The sequence below is a fragment of the Taurulus bubalis genome, assembly GCF_910589615.1.
Source record: "Taurulus bubalis genome assembly, chromosome: 1".
In the NCBI taxonomy this organism is placed as follows: domain Eukaryota; kingdom Metazoa; phylum Chordata; class Actinopteri; order Perciformes; family Cottidae; genus Taurulus; species Taurulus bubalis.
Genome location: NC_136589.1, coordinates 13,052,444 through 13,075,677, shown reverse-complemented (window position 1 = coordinate 13,075,677; position 23,234 = coordinate 13,052,444). Strand labels below are relative to the sequence as shown.

At 41.9% G+C, this 23,234-nt stretch overlaps 2 protein-coding genes across 9 annotated transcripts in view; one reads left to right on the top strand and one right to left on the bottom strand.

Moving 5' to 3' along the window:
• LOC306744499 (guanine nucleotide-binding protein G(I)/G(S)/G(O) subunit gamma-2) overlaps nucleotides 1-3,788 on the bottom strand; it is a 117,540-nt gene extending 113,752 nt beyond the window's left edge. Inside the window, exon 1 of the mRNA XM_079227157.1 lies at nucleotides 3,779-3,788. The gene's annotated coding sequence lies outside the window, so the exon portion shown is untranslated. The remainder of the gene's footprint in view (nucleotides 1-3,778) is intronic.
• Nucleotides 3,789-20,017: 16,229 nt separating this feature from the next.
• Nucleotides 20,018-23,234, top strand: part of trim9 (tripartite motif containing 9) — a gene marked incomplete at both ends in the record, with an annotated part of 32,745 nt that continues 29,528 nt past the window's right edge. For all 8 annotated transcript variants that reach the window (XM_079229145.1, XM_079229144.1, XM_079229143.1 and 5 more), the window contains one exon: nucleotides 20,018-20,854. In XM_079229145.1, the coding sequence (XP_079085271.1) occupies nucleotides 20,018-20,854 (837 nt within the window). The remainder of the gene's footprint in view (nucleotides 20,855-23,234) is intronic.

The window sequence follows — 23,234 nt, the reverse complement described above, 5'->3', positions numbered from 1 at the left end:
GGAATCCATCCATTGATCCATTAATTTCCTGGATTGCCTGAACCACTTGTACTCCTTCTAAATGTTATAGAGTGGAGGATCAACTTGTCTTTGCCCACATATATACTTCTTTAGTGGATAGATTCAACATTTTTAATATATTTAATTTATATTATTATTAATACAGTCTGAGTTATCCTGTTGAAGCCTCCTTATAACTTTGGAATATATTTGTCCTTACAGAATTCTTTAAAATTAAGTTATTTAAGAAAGGAACCATTCATGGCTAGAATGTCAGTATAATAACAGCTGTGAATAACTCTGTCGACCTTCATAGCATGGCATGTGAATCTCAACCTGCCCTTTGACTCCGTGTTTCACAATCTTTCTGGCTTGTGAACCCTGTAGACAAAACTATTTTGACTTGCAACCCCCTCTCATTGGTTGTAAATGTCTACCAGTTGTACCAAAGAGAGATTATTTTCAACCTTGTTTTCACAGAATAATTTACAGTAGTTTACAAGAAGTAAGCAATGATTAGAGGTTAAGACACGTAAGACCCACAGGCTGGGACCCACTACTTTAACCTGTCCCTGGGGGTGATCGCAGACGCCCGGCAAAAAGCCTAAAAGATCATGAACATAACTGACTGCTAAACTTTAAATTGGCTCAATGAGCTTCTTTCTCGGGAGGGTCCCAGGGTATCTCATCCTCTTTTCTTTTAGAGAAAACACTAACACAGACCAGGACCAAATGTTGCTCCCGAAACATTCTGTATGCCTACACATCTGTTGTTCACTCTCATATCTTGACTTTCCGATTGAGAGCTTGATCAGTGTTTGTGCTCACTTACTTTGACACTCACGAGCCTCCATATATGTGCCAGTGTGTGAGAGAGTCAATCATCCTGCCGTGGTTTCTCTGCATGAGTAGGTTTCACTCTGAGTGAATCTGCAGAATGAGAGCAGTTATTATTGCTGGGAACCTGCAGGCTGATTGCAATGGTAGCCAGTTATCAGTGCACCTCACGCTCTAAAAATACCCCGCAGATGACATCCTTTTGTGCCCCTACCATCGCCCCCTTTCTCCAGCCATCAGCTATGCTCCACTTACAGAGCAAAATGAATCTCCTTCCTGCTCAGCAGTCATCTGCTCTCCTCCTTCAACTTAATGTGTCGGTGAGGGAAATAAGTGGCAGAACGGGGAGTTGTTGTGCTATTATGTGTTGTTCTTTCAAACTCCATTACTGTGCTCAGGCTGCTGCTGGAAGCAGGAAGACTGAGACATTTTCTCTTGTTTTTTTTAGCCATGTGGCTTGGTCCAACACCGAGGTCCAAAGAAGAAATATCTTGACATTCCTGTCTAAATTGAGAGCTAGCGATAACACCTTGACTTTTCATCAGATTGTTCATGCCTCTGACACTGACGGTGCCTTCAAGTGGGCTCGTGTTAAGAGTTTATCTTATGCAAGAAGATGTTGCAAACAAGCACTCTGCTGTGAAAGATTTTTTCTAATTTTACATTTAATTTGCTGCTGATTAAATTGTCGATGGCTGGCCAGAGGCTGATTGTTGCCATGGTTACTGCTCAGCTACAGTGCAGTCTGCGGATGCAGTTACAGACAGAAAAGTAAAAACTATTTTTTCCTTTTGAATATTTCTCTTAGAGTGTGAGTTTATACATTGATTAAAGTTGCAAAATAAGGAATTAAGATTCAGCAAACAAAGATATAGTGGAGTTTGCAATGTTAGCATAGTGAGCTCACATAAACTGCACATATCTTGTGTATATATATATATATATATATATATATATATATATATATATATATATATATATATATATATATTAGGTCTGGGCATGTTAACGCGTTATGAATACGTTAACGTAGCATTCCATTAACTCCAACAATGATTTTATCATGCGTTAACAGCATGTTGTTTTTTTTAGCATTGGGAGGGGCTTAACACTACTGCACACAGGTGCTGCACTTTTAAATGGACATTTTCATTTTAAATCTCTACCAGACGGCGCAGTTGATAAAAGCAAAGCTATGTGTAACAAGTGCAAACTCGAAGTGTCTTATCACCGGAGTACTACGAGCCTGAAGTACCTTAATGGCGTTACACAGCATTGATGCAGCCAACAACCAGCGTCCATAGAATCGCAATGAATGGTGGCGCGTATCAAGATGGCCTTCAAACATAGTCCAGCAAGTGCTGCTGAATTAGAACAGCAACAAACTGAACATGGACAAAGAAGGAGTCGCTTGTCACTAACAGGGACCCTTACTACTGAACAGACATGTTGTTCCCTGATAAAAGACAAATGTTTCTTCTGGTACCTGTTCATAAAAAAAAAAGAAAACAGATTTATATACTGCATGTTAACAAGAGTGCCTGTTATATTGTTCTGATAACATTACTTTAAAATAAAAGCGTGCAATACACTAGTTTTTCATTCATTAACGAATCATGCGATTAATCAAATACATTTTTTAAATTATGCCCAGCACTAATATAAAAGCAAAACCATGCCCACATTTATAGAGGATTGTTAGGTAAGTTACATATTTAGCCTGGCCTCTAAACCTTTTTGGGGGTGCGGGAGTTCAGTTGCAGCTTATCATGCTACAATGATTTTCTGTTATACACAGATAAGTTGCTACAAAGCTACACATTTTCAAATCAAGTGAAGTTTATTTTTGTAACCTAATAACACTTAAAAATAACGTCTCAACAAAATCAGCACAAAACTCATAGCACAATAGGAAGGCCAATGTCAAAACCTCAGCATAGGAAATGCAAAGAAAGATCTCCACTATAGTAGAGCATTTAGCAATGTAATTACAATATAATCAATGCAGTTGGTGCAACACTAATGTAACAAATCCAACACAAGATGTTCAGTTAAATAAGTTTAAGAAACGAGTCCAGTCCAATGGCATAAATCCACTTTATAACTCCATATGAGTTCTGCTTTAGAATGTAGCAATTATTTGGATAATGTTAAGATTCACAGTAATTACTGCAAAATACAATCCATCTGGGCGATTATCGCAGAAGCACAAAGTATAGCAAAGGTCTTTATTGCTGCAAAAGTAGAGAATAGTTGAAGATATTGTTGCACCTCATTGATGCCACAGCAGGTGCTTTCCATTAGAGGTCTTTTGCAACACACCTGTTGTGACTTCACAGATTAAGCTGAAGCCAGAATGCCTGAAAGTCTTGGCCCAAACAGCAGCGTTGCTCTGCTCTTAAAAATAAGTAGCGTTGATTTGCCTTTAAACCAGGCACTCAAATATCTACAATATCTATATCTACAGACGGCACAATATAAAAATCAAAGTTCTACATTTGCACCACATACACTGAATTGGAAATCATCTTGTGTGTGTTTGGGCGGTTGTATGAGCTGCAGAAGAGTACACACAGCTGATGTGACCTATTCGCTGTAGGAAACACATGGATGTTGAATTATTGACTCGGCTCTTCTGCAAAGGACGATGTGCACATATTTAGTGTAGGGGGAGTTAGTTGGCAGCACTGTTAGTGCCTTGAGAAATATACTTTTACCTTATTGGAGCTGCAGTGCCTGATTTGTATGGCCGCTTGCAAATATTTTATTGTAAACATGTTGTCGAACAGTTGCTTCTTCCAACATTATCGTTCATTTGGAGTCTTGTTTGTGTCCAATTGATGAATCTACCTTCAATCCCGGCTCTCCTTGTAGCTCTGTTTTGGTCTCCACCTGCTCTAACTTAGCTGCTAAATGCCACACTATGTTCACCAGCATAGACTTTGTCTGCTTTGCTGTCTGACCCTGGGAAGTTATTGTACAGTTAGTTTATCAAAGTGAAGCAAAATATTAACGTTGCAGACCGTAAATCCAAAACAATGAGCTAAAAGATGCTAAAACGCTCCATATATTATATATTGGGTCCATATAAAAACAATGTTTTCAGCACACCAGGATGCTTGTTTTTCTGGCAGCAATACATCTTTCCACTCAAACATATTTGTTCTTCGATTGTTTCAAGGTTACAGCCTCACCACAGCTCAGAGACCCAGCTCTCTCTGCAGCAATATCTCTGCATGAATGTGAAGACCACCATATTAACGTACAGCTCTCAGACTGTTAGCATCCATGTGACAGCTGATGGTAATTTCAAGAGTGATGAGTGAGAAGTGGCACAGCGTGGGAGTGAGGAGGTAGAGCATGCACTCTAATCACAGAGGAGCCTTTCAAACAGGCTGCACAACAGAACACTTTACAATCAGTTTCTTTGGGTTTTCCACTCATTTTTGTCCATATAATCTCTCCCTCAGACACACATACGCTAGTGATAGTATAGAAGTAATGGAATCGTATATAAATGTGATTCTTCTGCTTGTCCCTCTTTATCTCATTGTCTTTCTTTATAACAAACAGTTTCTTGTTCTTTTTGTCCCTCTTCGTGGCAACCAAATGACATGATGCTCTCCTCACCCTCATCTCCACCAGCAGCAGGCAGTTGCTTTTGAGCGATTCATCTATGATGAACACAATAGACACTACTTGTCCAGCATCAAACAGCTGACAAATGTTGAGACTTGCTGGTGAAAAAAAGATAAAATATCAAGCAGCTAAAGAGACTGGTATTTTTCTCTCCAATTGGTGGAGACCAAAACAGAGCTAACGGAAGAGCGAATATTGGATTTATTTGCCAGAAAGCTCTGATAGGATGCAAAGGGAATAGTTATGTCCTCGTCAGATGGACAACAAGTACTCTGGCTGTGTTTGACAATGTTGTACGTTTCCAAATCCAGCAATCTGTCAGGGGCACCCACTACACACAAAAAGATTTTAAAGAGACAGTGTGGAGGTGGGACATTATCTTTGAATTTTAACTTCTCAAACTATCTCTCTTTATTTCATTCTAAGATGTTTCCCCAGTGGAGCGACAGACCACACCAGACAAACCAGAGAGCAGAAAAAAGCTTATCGTGGCAACAACAGCTAAATACCAGCTGTTCCAGGATCTCCATCAACATCTGGAGCCACCGGAGCAGTCCTCATTACCTGTGAGATTTCATTTTTTTAGTCCTATCATACATCTTACTCTTTCTCACAATCAGGGCTTCCTGTGTTTCAGATTCTCAAGAGAAATGCACTGCCAACTGCTCACACATTACAAGCTTCCATCTGTCGCTGTAACACACAGACAGCACCATAACAACGTCATTCAGTGTGGATCACTAAATTTAATATTAATTATGTGATGATATGTCTTGTGTTGACTAATGCATTTTTGTACTTTGTTTGTTTTAAAGTCAGATTTTGTGGGACAGTTTCAATTAAAACAGGAACTCCTAGGATCTGCATATAAATCTATATTTTTAAAAAATCCAACACTATTTAGATTGACGTTTTAAATTTCATTTTAGAGGTTTTTAAAACTTTGCAAGCTTGCAAATAAGTTGGGGAATCTGTTTTTTATATAGTTTAATTTCTGCAGTGACATTTTTCTGTTATTATTTTAAATGGCTTTTAAAGGTCCTAAAGAGATCAGTCACTCTTCTGCTCTGATTTTATGGATAGTGACACTATTATGAAATGTGAGGATGTAAAAAGTTGATCTTTGCAGAAATGCTCAGTATTTTATTGCTTCCTACCAATCACCTCTCCTTCTACATTCCACTGTTATGGGATTTGTCTCCAGTGTAAAATCCAAACTTCAGTAATTGCTTCTGTAACAGAGGCAAGACCTCCTGCATGTCTCATAAAAACTATAAATCACTTTGCACCACCAAACCACATTAGGGATTCTGCAACATAATGCCTTTTCTCATTTGTGAGGTTAGTACAAACAGTATATGCAGTCTTCAGTTTAGCAGCCTGCAGAAGTGTCACAGTGTCACGCTATTGAACCCTCTGGCCACTGATTAATGAGTCTCCCTCCTCCCTCAGCCCTCTTAAAGCTGCCATGAGTCGTCATTTGTTTGCTTGTCTGAGTCACCTGAGGGGACGATGTTGGTTTCCCATATGCCACGTTTGGAGGTGTTGCACACTGGATAATAAGTGGTTTGTTTCCTGATTGCATGCATTAATTATGCTCCTCAGATACGCACTCAGATATACACAACTAATTACCAAACACTTCTCTGAAAAACAAGCTTCGCTCACATGCAACAAAAAGCAGGGGAATTGAGTGGGATTATTCTTTAATGTGTGAGGCAACATCAGGTTTGACTTTAGGTCTGTAAAACCACATGTAACAAAAAAAATACATACAAGCATAATTCAATTCACTTTATTTTGTATAGCCAAAATTCACAAATAAAAAATTTGCTTCGGAGGTCTTTACAATCTGTACACATACATATTGTATAGCCCTTTACTGAATTGTTATCTATTATTGAAATAATAAATTGTGCACCAGCAACGAATTACAATTCAACTTATTGATGCAGCAACAAATTCCAGTGTATATTCCAGTATTGCATCAAATAGATCAGCCCCATTTTGACTAATATCCGATCAAGCTATTTGAGTCAGTATTGGTCCGATATTGGCGCATAAAGTTAAATTCCAGCCGAGAAAGCTCTTAAAAAATGTTCAACCTACTTTAGTAATCTTTTCTTTTTTTATCCAGTGGTTATACAAACTTATAATGACTTGACACACAAACTTCAGGATGGATTTACTGGTGTAAACCCATTCTGCACACTAAATGTGATGTACGACCATAAATTCAGGAGCTAAAGAAGTATGCAAGATGGTGAACGCGCCAGTGCAATATGTGAAATGAATTTATATTAGATTGCCAGCCACACAGGCAGAAACAAGGATGGAGGAATCCATCCCCTACAGAGGAAGAAGATAAAGTTTTACCAACACTCTAACACAATTTTGGCTCCAGTGAGATGAGCTGTGAAAGTTTTCACTGTATGTTGCTGCCACAGCTGAGCATAGGTCAGTGTTATATTTGATGTCCTTAAAAGGTTTAGTTTAATCCTCCCCAATCGTTTTAAATGCATCTCATGGTGGAAAATGTAAGTTACATGCAACAGCTGGCTGAAGACGCATTTTCTCACACCTCTTAGAATCTCCTTTTTGGCAGTTTGCACGTGTACATCTGTCTGTTCGAGCCTCTCTGTACCTGCATTCTCCCCACATGGTCATCTATTTTGCTAATCATTGTATACATACTGGTTTTGTGTTGCTTTTTATGTACATGTGTGTGTGTCCGAGTCCAGTGAAGCTCTGCAATAAGTGATTCTCCCAGCCTGTCACTGCAGAGTTTTAGGTTTACGGGCAGCGCCGTGTCGCAGTGAGGCGTGCGGGAGGAAAGAGAGGGAGGAGGGGAGGCACTGAGCGACGTAAGAGGAGGAGCTGTGGTGGTTAGAACTGGATCAGTCGGACAGTGGGTCACTGGGCCGCTGATTCTGCCGAGCTCAGCTGACAGTCTTGATTCATCACGGGAGAAACAGAGTCCTAATCTTTATTGACACTTCATGACTTCCACTAAGGCCGTGAAGGCCGTAAATTCCTGCTTCAGCCGTAACGAAGATTAACTCGGTGGGTTCTTTAGTCTGAGTGAACTTTAATTTGATTACGTTCGGCAGCTTGTATCATCTCATTATTTGCTTCATTGGCTTTTTTTGATCCCGAAAACTTGAGAATATTTCCCAGTTCTTAAAATCTTTCAGACTTTTTTCTGTTTCTGTTATAGTTGAGTAACATAGAGCCCCATCCAGTGCTGAAAAACACTTTACAGACATGTCTAACAGGGGGGGGGTCAGCGATATTCAAATGAGATTGACTTTATTTCACTGTGTGTAGAGCAAGTGTACTAAATTTAAAGAAAATCTGCAATGATACATACTCATTTAATGAAAAACAAACAAATGTATTTTTTTGCAGATTCTGTTTGTTTTTTTGCAAAGCAGTAGGGACACATTCACCGGGGTTTTGCATGCTGTCGATTAGTTCGGGAGCGTTGGTGGTTAATAGTGTGCCACCCTGGATGCCTCTTTATGAGGCTCTGTAAATGTGTCAGGCAGCAGCAGGGGAAAGCCAACTCTTCCGGTCCCTCTAATTGGATTTGCACGTGTGGAAGAAGGCCTGGATTCATTTGGAACAAAAAACGTTTGCCAAGAATAGGCTCGGCTCGCTGGGATAAACATGTCAGGAGGAAGGACGGTGTGGTTTTGACAAACTCTGCAGCATGAAGGAAAAATCCAACAAAGACTCAATATTAGAGATGGTTCTGACATTTGCAAGAATGCCAGCTCGAAAGTTCATCACCACCCACGAAAAGTGTTTGCCATTAAGCGCATGCATACAGGATGAGAAACCCCCACTGCGACAGAGAGGCTGTCAGAGCGTCCCCATTCAATCAACACTGACACATTTTTATTGTGTTGCCTTTGTACGCCTGCACATTTTATTAGAAGGAAACAAGTGCACAATCTCAAGCTTTAATTTGAAGGGGCGTTTACATGCAGCCCCTTTTAGCCACTCTAGTGGTGTTGATGAAGGAATAGTCACGTCAGTTGGCTGGCCCACTGCTTTGGTCCAGACGGAAATATCTCAACAGCGATTGGATGAATGGTCATGGAATTTGGTCACCTCGGGATGAAATGTAATAACTTTAGCGACTCCTTGACTTTTGTAGTGTCACCAACAGGTGCAGAACTGTGTTTTATGACCAAACCCTTCAAGATATTCTCTCTTAGTGCTAGTTCGCAAATGCTAGCATGCTGACATGCTAACTAGCTAACTAGAGTCAAAGCACCACTAGCTAACTAGCTCAAAGCAACACTGTGTCCACGTACAGCCTCACAGAGCTGCTAGCATAGCGGCCGCCTCTCAGTCCTGTTATTTGTGTTCTCCTTCAAAACATTTTGGTTCACTCAAAGAATTACACGGAGCAAGAAACATGGAAACACACATAAAAGCACTTTCCACTACTTTCTGGCTGCACATCAGAGCGCAGGGGGCTCAATTGATTCTTCTGTCTTCTTCTTTTTGTGTGAAATGCTGTTTTTACCTTAATACTCTGTGATCCCCTGAGGAGGAGAGATGCAACAAAACACCAAATAGCCCCTTTATCTTTGCTCACAATGCACCTGAACATTCATCCATAGATGACAACAGAAACTCCAAATATTTAGGAACACAGCTTCCTGCCTTCCCCTGAATCTTCAGTTTAAATGTGCCAAAACTAAGAGCCCCGAGGAGGCCATTAAGTGCTCACATGCTCACACTAACGCAGACTGTGCCGATCTGAAGGTGAAGGCGAGGCGTGTTGAACGCGTGTGACACATTCATAATCAGTGAAACAAATGGCATCTTGTGGTATCTCATTTGATGCTAATGGCATATTTAATGACGAGGCACGGGAAACACACAGACGACTGTTTCGTCTGTCGAGGCATAATGGAGCCGCCAGACTCGGCCCTCTTCAAAATTAGGTTGAGAACAAGATGCTGCTTCGTGTCTGTGAATGATTATTGTAATGTGTGTGTACACCAGCACAGAGGCTGTTTTCCACCGGCCTCGAGTCTATTGATTTATCTATCTATTGATTTTATGGAGCTCTACTCTACAGGCTTTCCTTTCCTGGAGTGAAATTAAATTTGCGGATGATGTCTTCCAGATGCTGCGGTTTACTTCAAAGTTCATATTTCAGGCGTAATCAATGCTGGAAAGTACATTTATTCAAGTAATTTTAATTGTCTTTTACTACATTTCAGAGGGAAATAAAGTAGTTTTTACTCCACTACTTATATTTTGCAGGGAGGATTCGGACTCATACTGTAATTAAGTATTTTGACATTACTATAAATACTGCTTCAGATCTCTATGCGCTCTCTTATGCTGTTTGTTCTCCCTGCAGGCCCATGGTGCTAAAATACCATCAATCCTGCTCATATTCATCTATAACCATCTGGAACGAGGCGCTTACATAAGGTGCATCTCCTTATTGCTAAGAATGCCCGATGCCCATGTAAGTAAAATCATTCATGACTCACTGGCAAGTGATGTTCACACATGCAGGGCCTCTAGTGCTGTCTGAGAGGCAGCGAGGCCTGTCGGAAGCAGTGGGAGGACAGGACACAGAAGTGTAAGGAAACAGCCTGAAAAGCAAGAGGTGGGAAGCGCTCAATGGCGTATCATTCACAGACGGACACCCACGCAGACACACACTCATCAGAAACCTTTAAAAATATATTTATGCAACGAGCTTCCTGCCCGGAGCAAAGTACAAGAGTAGATCCTCGTCCCTCACAGGAATACACATGAAACAGACTCCTCTTTCGGATGTGACGTAAAAGGTTTCTCTTTTCATAACGTAACAGTGTGCTAAGCATCTACATAGCTCTCAAGATGCCAAATTGCATTTACACAAAGTAATTCATCAATTTGTGAAGACACTGGCTTTGTAGAAGAAAACTGCACTTTTCAGAAAAAAATCCCCAAATATAAAGACTTTAATGCTTTGAAATGAGTCAACCAGCTTCCAAATTAATCATGAGCTTCTATCAAAAGATTTAGAAATTATTTATGAAAACCAAAACAGACAAGACTGCCAGTGCATCCCAACTCTACGCTCACTATATCTACTGTTACGGTAGATAGTGGAGATAAAAATGGAAGTGCTGACCCATTCTGCATGAACAGAAATTTCAGGATTTAAATGAACGTCACAGCATCTCGTTAATATGTTTTTCCCCAAGATTTGTTTGTTTCTTATGTTGTTTTTTTTACTGTTGTAATTCTCAGGCACAATATCTTATATTTTAACACCATCCAGTTGTTTCTTTATGGTTTTGATGTGAATAGTTTGCTGTTGAAAGAATATAATTCATTTATCACGCACAGCAAAAGTGCCCTCTTGAATTCCCCGATGTAGATAAAATGTGATTTAGTGCACACTACAGTGCCATGCATGACACATACAGCTTTAATTTTTTTTAGAACAGCCTGAATTATTATTTTCTTTGATGAAAAACATCAATTTACTCTGCTCCTCTTAAAAATGTGCTTGGCCACAAGAGTACGATCGGTGTTGGTCGTAATTCACTGACGATTGTGGGTAGCATTGTAGTTTTCAACCATTTGTTTAACAACTTCTCAGCTTTGGAGCCTTAATATTAATCATCACAACACAAGAAACATCAATAATTAACGTAATTTTCAGGAGACAGGGTTGGAAACATGCACCAGATTGGTTTCATTTTCAAAGACTTCTATTCCTTTCGTCATTCTGGACATGCAGCTTCAGCCTGTAATCTGCCCCTCAATGCGATCTAGTTGGGGTGGGGGGGAGGGGGAGATTTTATCATTATTCAGTGCAACAAAAAGCATTCTATGTTTGAGTCAAAGCCAACATGAAGCTTCTGCAGTTTGTCTTTTTTCTCTTTTTTCCCTTCTTTGCTGCAATCTGTTGCAATTTCAGTTCATCAAAGACACACAAACCTCAACTGTTGATGTTAAAAAAAATCCACTTAAAAAAAAGCCACAATGGACTGTGTTGTCAGGGTAGCTTTTGGTGAATCACTGTGCTGTTTGATGCTGTTGAAAGAGGATTGTGGATTTGTCCCCCATTACTAAACTCCAGATAGAAAGCTCGAGCTGCCGGTCCATTATGAAGAAAAGAACAATGTACATATGCAGGTGTACTATGTAATGTCTACACAAGTAAGCACATTAACTGTTCCTTTACACTTTTATTTGAAGTCTTATAAAATAACATTAAAGCAACATTTCAAAAAACAGCTAGATAAGTGAAATATATATGAAACCTCACATTAAAAGAAAGCCATTCGAGGTATACTGTATATATATACTGGTTCTTTCTTGTTCTTCAGTGTCTACCTGCAGTACAGTAGGGGTCTAATATTAGATCAGGGAGGCCTACTGTACGGTGGCATTATAAAGCTTTCAGTGATGGTCTGTGTTGTAGTTTGAAGTGCATTAACAGAGAGGTTTTGCACCACACTCTGCTGCCTTTGGCCCCATTTGAGCTTCTATTTTAGTGCACTTTGTGTTTAAAAGGAACATTCCAGTATTTTTCAACCTTCGGTATATCGTTTAGATCGTTTAGCGCTGGAAAAGCTGCTCACGTCAGCGGCAAGCAAGCGACATAATAATGAATGAATACAATTACACCGGATCTAAAGCTCAAAATGTTATTGTAACGTGATTAATGCACTCAATGTTGTTTTTTTTGTGTGCATTTACATAAACCAAATGTTTCCCATAAAACACACTGCTTTCCAGGAAAAATCAAATTCAACCATTTAATCACAACCCTTCAGCGTGATATTATCCAGCAAGGCTTCTAATGTCCTTTGCTGTCGGAGGCGGCGTTCACCATCAAGCCTCTTATTGCTCCCCGGGGGGAGAGAGGGGCTGCTGCTGCTGGGATGGGGGAGGCATCAATGAGCAAACTGGTGAATCAATGGTCACCAAGCCAACCTCTAGTGCCTGTGGGAGGTCAACTCTCAATGGCAGAAAGGAGATATTTACAAGGACACGTTGGTATGGTTGGGAGAACGATTGAAGGAAAGATGGGGGAAACAAAGAAACAAAGAAACGGAAGGATAGATTGGGCAAATAAATGAATCTACAGCCATGATATTATTATGGCTGTAGATTATAGATAGATATTATTATTATAGATTATTTCCAATTTCCTGGTTTCAAGAGAAAGATGGCAAAGAGCATGTTTTAAAATGTGCTGAATTCTTAAATACAACGATCGACAGATTGCCTCCACACAGCTCTAAATATGGTGACGGCTGAGCCAGCGGCTAGAAGTTAACAGTGCTCGCGGCGCTAACAGAGCAAACAACGGCAACAGTGCTGAGAGAGCTAGCCGCTGCTAGGATCATGTATTTGAGCCGGAGGGTGGGCGCGATGCTTTTGAGACATTATCAGCTGCAACTGCAAAGTTTTCCTCCTGAGTTGTTTTCCTTCAAAAGTAAAATAGCAACACGGATGGCTAACACAGCTAGGACTCTATATTACATTACATGTTAAATGATTTTTCAAAAGAAGAAAACAGTAAAACCGCTCCCTCCATCACCCTGAGAGGTGAAATACATCACTCGCTCATGAGTTGTAATTCCTGAGGTTTCACTGTGTGGAGAAAGAGGGGAGTCATCTTTCACCAGCTGCTGTAAATGGCTCTTCATATTTGATAAAGATGTTTAATGGGTTTGAATCTCTCGGCTTTGGTCTGTAGCTTGAGGGCTGTTCCTTTGTTCTCCACAACTCCCAATGGACTTATATGCTTTATGTCCACTGATGGATATCGCTATCAGTCTTTCATTCGACCGCAATGTATATTTTTTTAAATCACAGTCAGTAAAAGCAGCATACCGTATACTCGTCCTGGCATATTTCTCTCAAAATAAACAGCATTGGATGTAACTTCATACAGTGTTTTTTTTTCTATTATTTTGCTCCATTTTTCTGCACCTGTTCTGTTTTCATTCAATCGGAGGTAAACAGTGGAGTCCTCAGGCCAGTAACAAAGCCTGCAGTAACAAGAGCTGACTCCATTAGTGGGGAGTCCCTGCTGGATGCTGGGTGGGGGTTGGGAGGGAGACTGAATGGATGGATGGACGCTTGTGAAGCACATTGTAACAACGTCTGTACATTGCCCAACACATGACTCTTAATTGCCTTGACATTTTGAGAGTATTTAGTCAGAGTAATTCTTTGGATGACATGGGTAGAAGTGGATCTGGAGCTGCACATCTATATTATTCCTAAAGACACCTTGATTTCAGTGTGGCTCAACTAATTTCAAACTAGATAGACAGACTTTATTAATCCCCAAGGGGAAATGTGTTGTCGTAGTTGCGCCTTACTACCCATAATGTGTATTCTTGAGCTCTAAATGTGACTGATCTACATGTTTCGAGACACAGGAAATCGAGTGCTGCAGGAATGAGACCTAAAACAAAGAAATGAGAAAGCATTTTAGCACTTCCAGTTCCCTTGTCTCAATGTGATTTATTTTTTAATGATTTTTTGGTGAGATGCCTGAAATAAAGAGATTTTAATGTTTTGTTCTACGATGTAAAATATGTCAGTAAACACCCCACAAGTGAAATGTTAAGCTTTTACGTATCTGACAGAGGGCGGTTGGTAATGAGTGGCAGAATGAGACTAAAACGTCGTCCTTAACAGCCTCGTTGTGTTTATACTCGTGCTGATGCGACCAGGTTGTAGTTTGTTTATAGTCTAACGTCTGGCGATTGCATTCAAACTTCAAAAGTGTTCGTTTGTGAGGATTATCTTGCTGGATAAAACGTAAAAAAAAAGTATCATAAACATTTTTTCCCACAGGAGCATATTTTCTGTAATAATTATCCCAAATTCATTTCAAAAATCCTATCGGGTTTTTTGTCGAGGGAGCCAGTGTGATGCTAACTTCCTGGTTGGCCTACAAAAATACATCATCCCTGCAGCTCTTTTGATCAATACTCTACCATTCTGTGTCCAAACCTCAGGAGAACATTGTGGGAGTCCCCATGCAACAGCAGAGCTGGGCTTTAGTCACAAATCCCAATCCTACTTATATAAAATAAAATATTAAATCATTAGGCTATTCATTTCCGCACAGATTCCCTGAACGTGATGCTGCCGTGGAGGCCTTTTCCTGCTCACATGTCTCTTCAGGCAGCCCACACATACAGTGAAATGACAATTGCTCTTTTGTTAATGCTGCTCTCTATTAGCCATGCAGCGGTGCATGTGCTATTGCTTGTTTTGTGAGAATTCTCGATAACTCTGACCCTCTTACAGGAAGGCTGTGTGCAGAGAGAAAGAGGGAGAGCCACCCAGCACACAATGGAGCACTTAAATGTATTTCAGTTGCAGTTTCAGCTGCGTTGGCCGTTGCGTCTTCACTGACAACATGGCACTGAGAGGCAATCCAAGTCTGTGGCGAAGAAACACATCATTATGGCATTCCTCTCGTGCCGATTCCCTGCAGAAGACTGCAATACGTAGATGAACAAACAGGCCAATGCACTATTTTCTCGATCAGTCATTCCTTAATATCAGTAATGCTGCATGTCTTGGCTGTTGTCAGGCCTAGACTGAAAGGAGGACCCAGATGCAGGGGATATCCATACAAGCGCACTTTATTATTTCCTTAGATCTTCTTCGACAAGTGAAAAGACCATTAGGGCACAAAAACTTTCGGGAAAACTCTAACTAGGACTGTGGACGCTGGCTTTGGTGCATGGGCAAGGAAAAACACTTTGGCACAGGACAGAGGGAAGAAGCAGACTATAAGCACATGAGGGCTATGGGGAACAGGTGGAACCACTCAGGAATCAGGGGAGACAATCAGACCAGTGACACATGAGGAAGGGCAAGTGACCTGAAACGAGAGGAGAGTCAGGCTTCAAAATAAAACAGGAAGTTACGAGACAAAAACCCCCAGACAAGACAACCCTCACAGCTGTGACAGCTGTAAGAATTTCAAATAGCAAACAAACAAATCTATACCGTGTTCCCTGATTTTTAATTTAATTTTAACTTGCATCAGAGCTTCACGAAAACACACATGAGCTGTAAGATGTTTCTATATTATCATTGAGTTAAGATCAGACTGCAAAGCACCCATGTGACCTGCGTTTTCCTTCAGGCCATCTTTGTAAAACATATTTTTTTACATTCACTCTCTTCACCTTCCCTCTTTTTCTTCAGGATACATGTCAATCTTGAGATCAAAATGACCCTTTAACAACCACAGAAAGAGAAAATGACAGTAAATGACAGTAAACACAACATTGAGAAAATCTCAATGTTGTGTTTACTGTCATTAATTCTGGAGCACATTGAGTTAAGAAATAATAATCATAAACACGAGGGACCTCTCCCAATTTCTCCCCGAAGGCCTAATTTACAAATATTGCATCAGAAAAATGCATATTTCGGGTCAGTGTGAAGGGCACAGATGGTGCTGAATCCATAAACACAAGTTAATTTGAGGTTATGGAAGTTCCTGTCAGGAAGTCAGCAGAGTGACTTTGGGCTTTTGTTAGCCAAGTTGCTCGTTCTGCTACAGAGAGCCGTAATAGCAGATGGCGATGATGTGAGAACTGAAGAAGGAAAGGTTACCGCAGGTGAATGTGCAAGTGATGTTCGGGCAGTGCTTTCATAAGTTTGATTCGCTACTTTCTGAAGGTTACATAAAGCCGTGAACTCTGTCAACTGCAAATGATCTAAAGATGATATAAATAGCCCAATATCCCTGGGGATTATGTCTCTCCAGGAGCAAAGGAGGAAGCCAGGTGGCGTTGTTATAAAGCGACCAAGTCAAGAAACACACGTCCATATGCTAGCAGACTGCTAGCATGTAGTTTAACCGGCTTTTCTCCCATAGAGAAACAAAGGTGAAATCTAATTGGACAAAAGCTGTCCTTAACCAGCTGCAGCGCTGTGCAGCAATCCAGAAGCAGAGCAACAGAGGAAGACAGAAGCTGTGCAATGAGAAAATAAGATGATCGGGAAAAATAATTAAAATACATGTAGTGTATTTGTGAAAAACAATTACAACATAAAATAGCTATAACTATAACCCTGACGGCCTTCCACTGGTTTTGAGTAGCACCGACATGTTGTCCTGTTGATACAGGCATCAGCTCAGAAAACACCTCTAAGTGTCGTTCCAAAGGACATTAACAAAAAAATCTGTCAATTTTAAGGACTTTCATTTGGCACAATCTTTAACCGTACTTTAGTGCCATGCTCAGATATTATGAAGAACCGACATGCAGGATGCTGCTGACGGTTCTCATTTACGAAAAAGTTATTTAAATTCAACGTCTTCATCTTTAACTGTAAACAAAAGAAACGTCGTAGCTTGTGGAAAGTATGTCTCCATCACCGTGTCATTTTGGACCCAGTATAAACATCCAGTCTCCACTACAGAAGCTTCGTGTTTTAAGAAGTTACAGAACCACAACTTTTCTTAAGCCAGAGCTCAGTAACAAAAACCCTCTCTCTTTATATCTTGGCGATATCAGCGCTGTATCCCATCGAGATTCATATCTAGCCGGAGTTGTGTGCTGCAAAGCTCCTGCAGTCTGTGCACTTCTTTCTTTTGACGCCTCCGGGGCTGCAGAGGACGGCCGTGCTGACGAGAGTTAAGGGACTCTGTGTGACACACAAAGGACACATGATCCCTTATTGATGCAGGGGAGGACTCCGATAAATCACGTGAGCTCTTGGCGGGACGATCGAACTGTTGAATGCTGCTTGAACTGACAACGGGGCATTGCCTTCCCTCTGGTGTAGAAGAGATCCAGCAGTTGAAGATTATGTGATGCCTTCATGAGCATTTCAAGAGAAGATGTGTCTGCAACTTTAAGATTGTCTTTACGTTAAGTACTCAGGTCTTTTTTTTAAAAAGAAATCATGCAGTGAAGAAGTTTTGTTATGTAAAAGTCTTGCATTCAAAGTCTTACTTCAGTAACAACTTAAATACTTAATGCCCTTTAACATTATCATTACAAACTGCATTATGTGAGATGAATACAAAACCAGTATATAAGCAACTCCTAAAAGTTTTCCTTTCATTTAACTTTGTGTGTTTGCTGATACTCTTCATCAGCAGCTATTTTACATCACACTCTCCTCTTCTGTGTCAGTGCACAACGGGGTCACCCAAAAAAACAACTTAATCACAGACCTTTGGAGCTTTCTGGGGATGCAAAATCTGTGAAGGTTTTTCCTCTCAGAGCCGCCTGCCTGGTGTGTCTGCTCTGGCAGCAGGAGAGAGTTGGCTCTTACACACACAAAAACAAAAGATGAAATACAGATTCAGTAGAATTGGCCACTTTTCTACTCGAAGGCGATAAACAGGAAGACGCAGTGTGGCCCCAAACTGAGGAGATTTCACAGAGAACAATGTCATCACGCTGGAGGCGGCAGCCAGCACGCATCCCAAAATAGCTGATGGTCTCGTTACAAACATTTGGTTAGGATCAACGCTGTATTTGGTTAAATCCGGGGGGATATTTACATGGATAAACTTGCCATTTGTTGTATATTTCCTCAAATCTTAACAGAGTTAGGAACAGAAGCATCGTCGGCACAGAATGCTGCAATTGCAATGCAACACATAACTCTTATATCATATTACAGAAATGAGAATCAGGAGCAGCTTGCATTTAGAGATGATTATTATATCAGATTAGGGTGGAAATATGAATGCATGCGCGAGGATTACGATTTGAATAAGTATAAATGTGTGTTGCCATATTATCTTTTGTGTTTCCTTCATTTGCTTTGATTATTACAGATCTCAATGAGATTATTCATGTTTCCACTTTTGATGTATCAGTTTACAATCGGATGCATTGGACACATTGCTGAGTGATTATCTTCATGAGACAAAGACGTCTATATTAATGATCTGCCCATTCTCAAACTGCTCTGCAGAATTATGCAAATGTAATCACACTGAGTGGCCTCACGTTGGCCTCTGTGGGTCTGAGAAAGCCTTCCGTAAAATGGGATTATTTCATTTAATTTCCCCGTCAACAGCCTCGCTCGGAGCTAACGTTGCCATGGAGGAGACGGGGGTATTTGGTCGCAGAAATGGAGAGGCTCTGGATGCCGAAAGAAAAAGCTCTTTGAGAGCTGCTGCTTTATCTTATCTCACAAGGTGTCAGTTTCCATGTTTTCAATCTCCCCGAGGAGTGATCTTTGCTCCCTCAGCAGCTGAGAGGAGAAGTTTTTGAAATAGCAAACAACCCGAACCCTGCAAAGTGTATACAGTGCAGCCGCTCTGCAAAGCTGCACGGGTTTTAGTATTCAGATCCTGGCAGAAGAAATCTTTAGATTGATCTGTTTGTCAGTCAGAAAAGAAATATGTGGAAAGTAACTGGGTAGAGTTTGGTACGTAAAGTATACTTTAAATAGTGTTCTTTTTACTGCAATGTATTCTCTATAATGCTGCAATGCAATACATTTGTTAGTTTTGAAAAGAGAAAACCTCGTTAAGTCATTTATCAAACAAAGTATCAAACACACACACAGGCTCCAGCTTCTCAAGTATGAAGATTTGCTGCTAATTTCTCTCTTTTATTTCCTATTTAAATGTATGATTAGGGTAATTAGCCCAGGGTTTTGAGCTGACGGAGATTTGTCATTATTTTTTGACATCCCATTGACAAAACAACCAATTGATGAATCAATACTGTGGGATATTAATTGCAGCCCTCCGGCGGTACAAGTGACTTTGCTGAGTAAGACTTGGCATAAAACCTGATGCATTATGGACAAATTACCACTATCACTTTAAATCCTGCTCACACGTGTGCCAGTAAAAATAATAAGGATTTTTACTGTTCAAACAGATCAGCAAGATATATTATTGCTTTAGTAACAGTTTGAATGCTGGCTTTGAGCTTCTAATTGAATATATTTACATTTTTGTTCTGCTGCTCTTGCTTAAGTCAATGGACTAATCGCCTTAAAGAGCATCTTCTCCTCACTAATATCTTTGGTTATCTTCATATAACTAATACAAAAGATGTATTACATCTGCATGATCGCATTGTATTAATTGCTCTGCATTGAACGGATAGGCTCGCATTGTTCTCCTCATAATCCCCTAAACAATTATGGCTACATGTTCAGTAATGTGTCCAAACACTGGATCTGTTGTCACATCTCGCTGTGAAGCTCATTAACGGCCCCTCTCCTCACTGACAGCCGAGTCATCCAATGGGTGTTCGGCATCCACCGCTCGTCCAATGGCAGCCTGCGCTGAGCCGATGCTGCTCGCTGATTGGTGCAGCCGTGTCTGCGTATCGCGTGGCCTGCCTCCTCAGCGCTGATGCCTTTCCTCCGGTCAAGGTTGCGCTGGCAGTGAGAATCGCAGTAGGACGCGACCGGAGCTCCGTGTACGCGCAAACAGCAGCAGCCTCCTGAGCCCCGACACTCCGCTCTAACTCCCCCCTCCCGCCTGCGTTCACACGCCGCTGAGGAATCTCTCATCTCCCCGAGAGCAGCTATGGACGAGATGGAGGAAGAGTTAAAATGCCCCGTGTGCGGCTCTTTTTTCCGGGAGCCCATCATACTGCCGTGCACCCACAACATTTGCCTGGCGTGTGCCCGGAATATTCTCGTGCAGACCCCCGACGCGGAGTCCCCGCAGAGCAGCCGAGCCTCCGGATCCGGCGTCTCCGACTATGATTATCTGGATTTGGATAAAATGAGTTTGTACAGCGAGGCTGACAGTGGATACGGTTCCTACGGGGGCTTCGTCAGCGCCCCGACCACCCCATGTCAAAAATCACCGAACGGGGTGCGGGTTTTCCCCCCGTCCGTGCCCCAGCCTCCTCCGCAGCAGCACCTGCTGCTGCAGCCCGGCTCTATGGCCCCGATCCCCCGCAACTCCTGCATCACTTGCCCGCAGTGTCACCGCAGCCTCATCCTGGACGAGCGGGGGCTCCGCGGATTCGCCAAGAACCGTGTCCTGGAGGGGGTCGTGGACCGATACCAGCAGAGCAAGGCGGCCGCGCTCAAGTGTCAGCTCTGCGAGAAGAGTCCGAAGGAGGCCACCGTGATGTGCGAGCAGTGCGACGTCTTCTACTGCGACCCGTGCCGCCTCCGGTGCCATCCTCCCCGCGGTCCCCTCGCCAAGCATCGCCTGGTGCCGCCAGCGCAGGGGCGGATAAGTCGCCGCGCGAGTCCCCGCAAAACCTCCACTTGCACAGAGCACGAACTGGAGAATCTAAGCATGTACTGTGTGCAGTGTAAGATGCCCGTGTGTTATCAGTGTTTGGAGGAGGGCAAACACGGCACACATGAAGTCAAAGCTCTGGGCGCGATGTGGAAACTGCACAAGGTACGTGCGTAAAATGTATATATCAAGCTGCAAATCTGCAAATCTTTAAGTTCCGATTGACCTGTGTGTGTGTGTGTGTGTGTGTGTGTGTGTGTGTGGGTGTGTGTGTGTGTGTGTGCCCGCGCGCGCGCATGTAGCCTTGATTCATAATGATTCATCAGCCTCTGAGCTGAGCAACAAGTCCGCCTTGAAAATACTGTGCGCTGTATCTTGTCAGTTCCGCTTCGCATCCAGTAGATACACACAGAGCGCTGTGGATTTATTCTCTCTGTCACATTGGAATTAAATGAACAATAATGTAAGTAGGTGAATTTGTCCTCCCCGACAATCCTCCATGCAGCTCACATTTCAGTCAGATTGGTGAAATGTGCACGTCTCCAAACTGGGAACTCTGCTGTGTTTTGGTGCGCAAAGCTGTCAGGGAGCAGCTCGATTGGGAATTCTGTTCACGAGTGGACAAGCAGGAGGAGGCCTCCTTAATCAACAGGAAACTGCTTCTTCTTCTCCTTAAAACTATTGAATGAAGTTGAGCAGGGATTCTGGCTTTCAACTCTTGACCATTTGTCTCCTGAGCTGCTTCCATACAGCAGATTCTCTCTCTCTCTCTCTCTCTCTCTCTCTCTCTCTCTCTCTCTCATTTTGGAGCTACGCATTAATAAGAGCCAGCAGTGAAGCTCAGATGCAGCAGGCCTGTGGATTGAGGAGCTATTTTGGAAGCCGAGTTGTTGTGGACAGGGAGCTGCATTTCAGAGGGTCTGCAGTGCATCTACGCCTCTGCAGTTGCAACCCTCACCTCCACACTCCAGTGGCGATGGAGGATGTGGAGCTAGATATAGATGCTCTTCAATACTCTCTCTCTCTCTCTCTCTCTCACTCACACACACACACACACACACACACACACACACACACACACACACACACACACACACACGCACAGGAAGGGTGATGATGTTGCCTGGTTTCCAAGAGAAAATCTGAAAATATGGTGAACGCATTGAGAATCTCACACACCTTTGCCTCCCTGCGGGCGTAGAGCTGTCCTCGTCTCCAAACCAGCCGTTTAACAGACCTCCAGTGCAATCATCTCCTCTCGATGGTGGTGAAGATAGCGTATCACCTCAGACATATGAGGCAATTGTGAAATTGATGGAAAAATCAGAGGGGGGGTCGATCATTTCACTCCCATCAAATTGCCATCACTTGAAGAAGTTGCCCACCTTTTCTGCCTCATCTTGCTTGGATCCAAACTGTCCACACAAAAAAGAAGAGCATTTTTAGAAACCAGTCGATGACACCAGTGATATTGGTGCCAATATGCAGCTTGTGGTCCCGTTTTTTTGGCTTCTATTAGGGCACCTGCTTATTTCTGACCTGTTATCTGAAGCTGCTGCCTGCAGAAATGTAACAGATGGCGTGGAGTTGGTAGCTGGCAGCTTTGAGGATGGACATCTTTCAGAGCTTCGGGGTGTTTCTCATATAATTTATCAGGGGAGAAATGAAACAGTTTTCCATATCCTGCTGATGCACTGTACATCCTCACGTGTCACTTGTACTTGAGTTTCTACACCATGTGCATTACACTAAAGGAAGTAGCTATCTGAAATCTGATTGGTCTCTACTCAGATGTTCTCAGTTGCTGGGAGTTCAACTCTGATTGACATTAAAATTACCTGAAATGTCATATTTAGTTTTTTTAAGTGGGGCTGCGTTCTTCAAATTAAAAAGGAAATAGATGCCAGTGAGAGTAAAGCTGTAAAACCAAAAGACGTTTAAATGCTCTAATGAGCTGAGGGGAACTGAAGAGTGATATTCTCTCCATGTTCTTCACTACGAGCGACCCCTTTTGTTAAACAAAGTTTGTTAAATAAAGGCTAGTGCAGAGTTTTTGCTTTGGTCATAATGCTAAACCATTTAGTATTCTGATACGACCAGAAGACAAATGCACATAAATACGAACATCTTGCTTTTCCCGTAAAGTGCCTAGCGGTCCCGTTGTGACTGGACCGCTATTGTTTCAGCATCACTGTCTCATGTTGATGTACAACACTAAGAAACGTGAACCGTGTTACTTTGAGTCAAAATCTTAAAATCCACACCTGCAGCATTTGCATGTGCGAACAGAAAACACGCTTGCAGGTATCATTTAATAAGATCTCCTATATTTTCCAACTGGGATCTTATTTTTACTTCAAGGTTTTTTAATCTGCACCATCATCGACGTCGTCTTGTTACGCCGGAACAAACTGTGCTCTCTGTCTCTCTCTATCTTTGTGAAACATTTCTCTCTTTATGGAGACGGAGTTGAACCACCTGCCATCATGGCAACCAAATCCCTCTTGATGTTGTGCAGAGCAGCAGAGGTCTCCGAGATACCGGA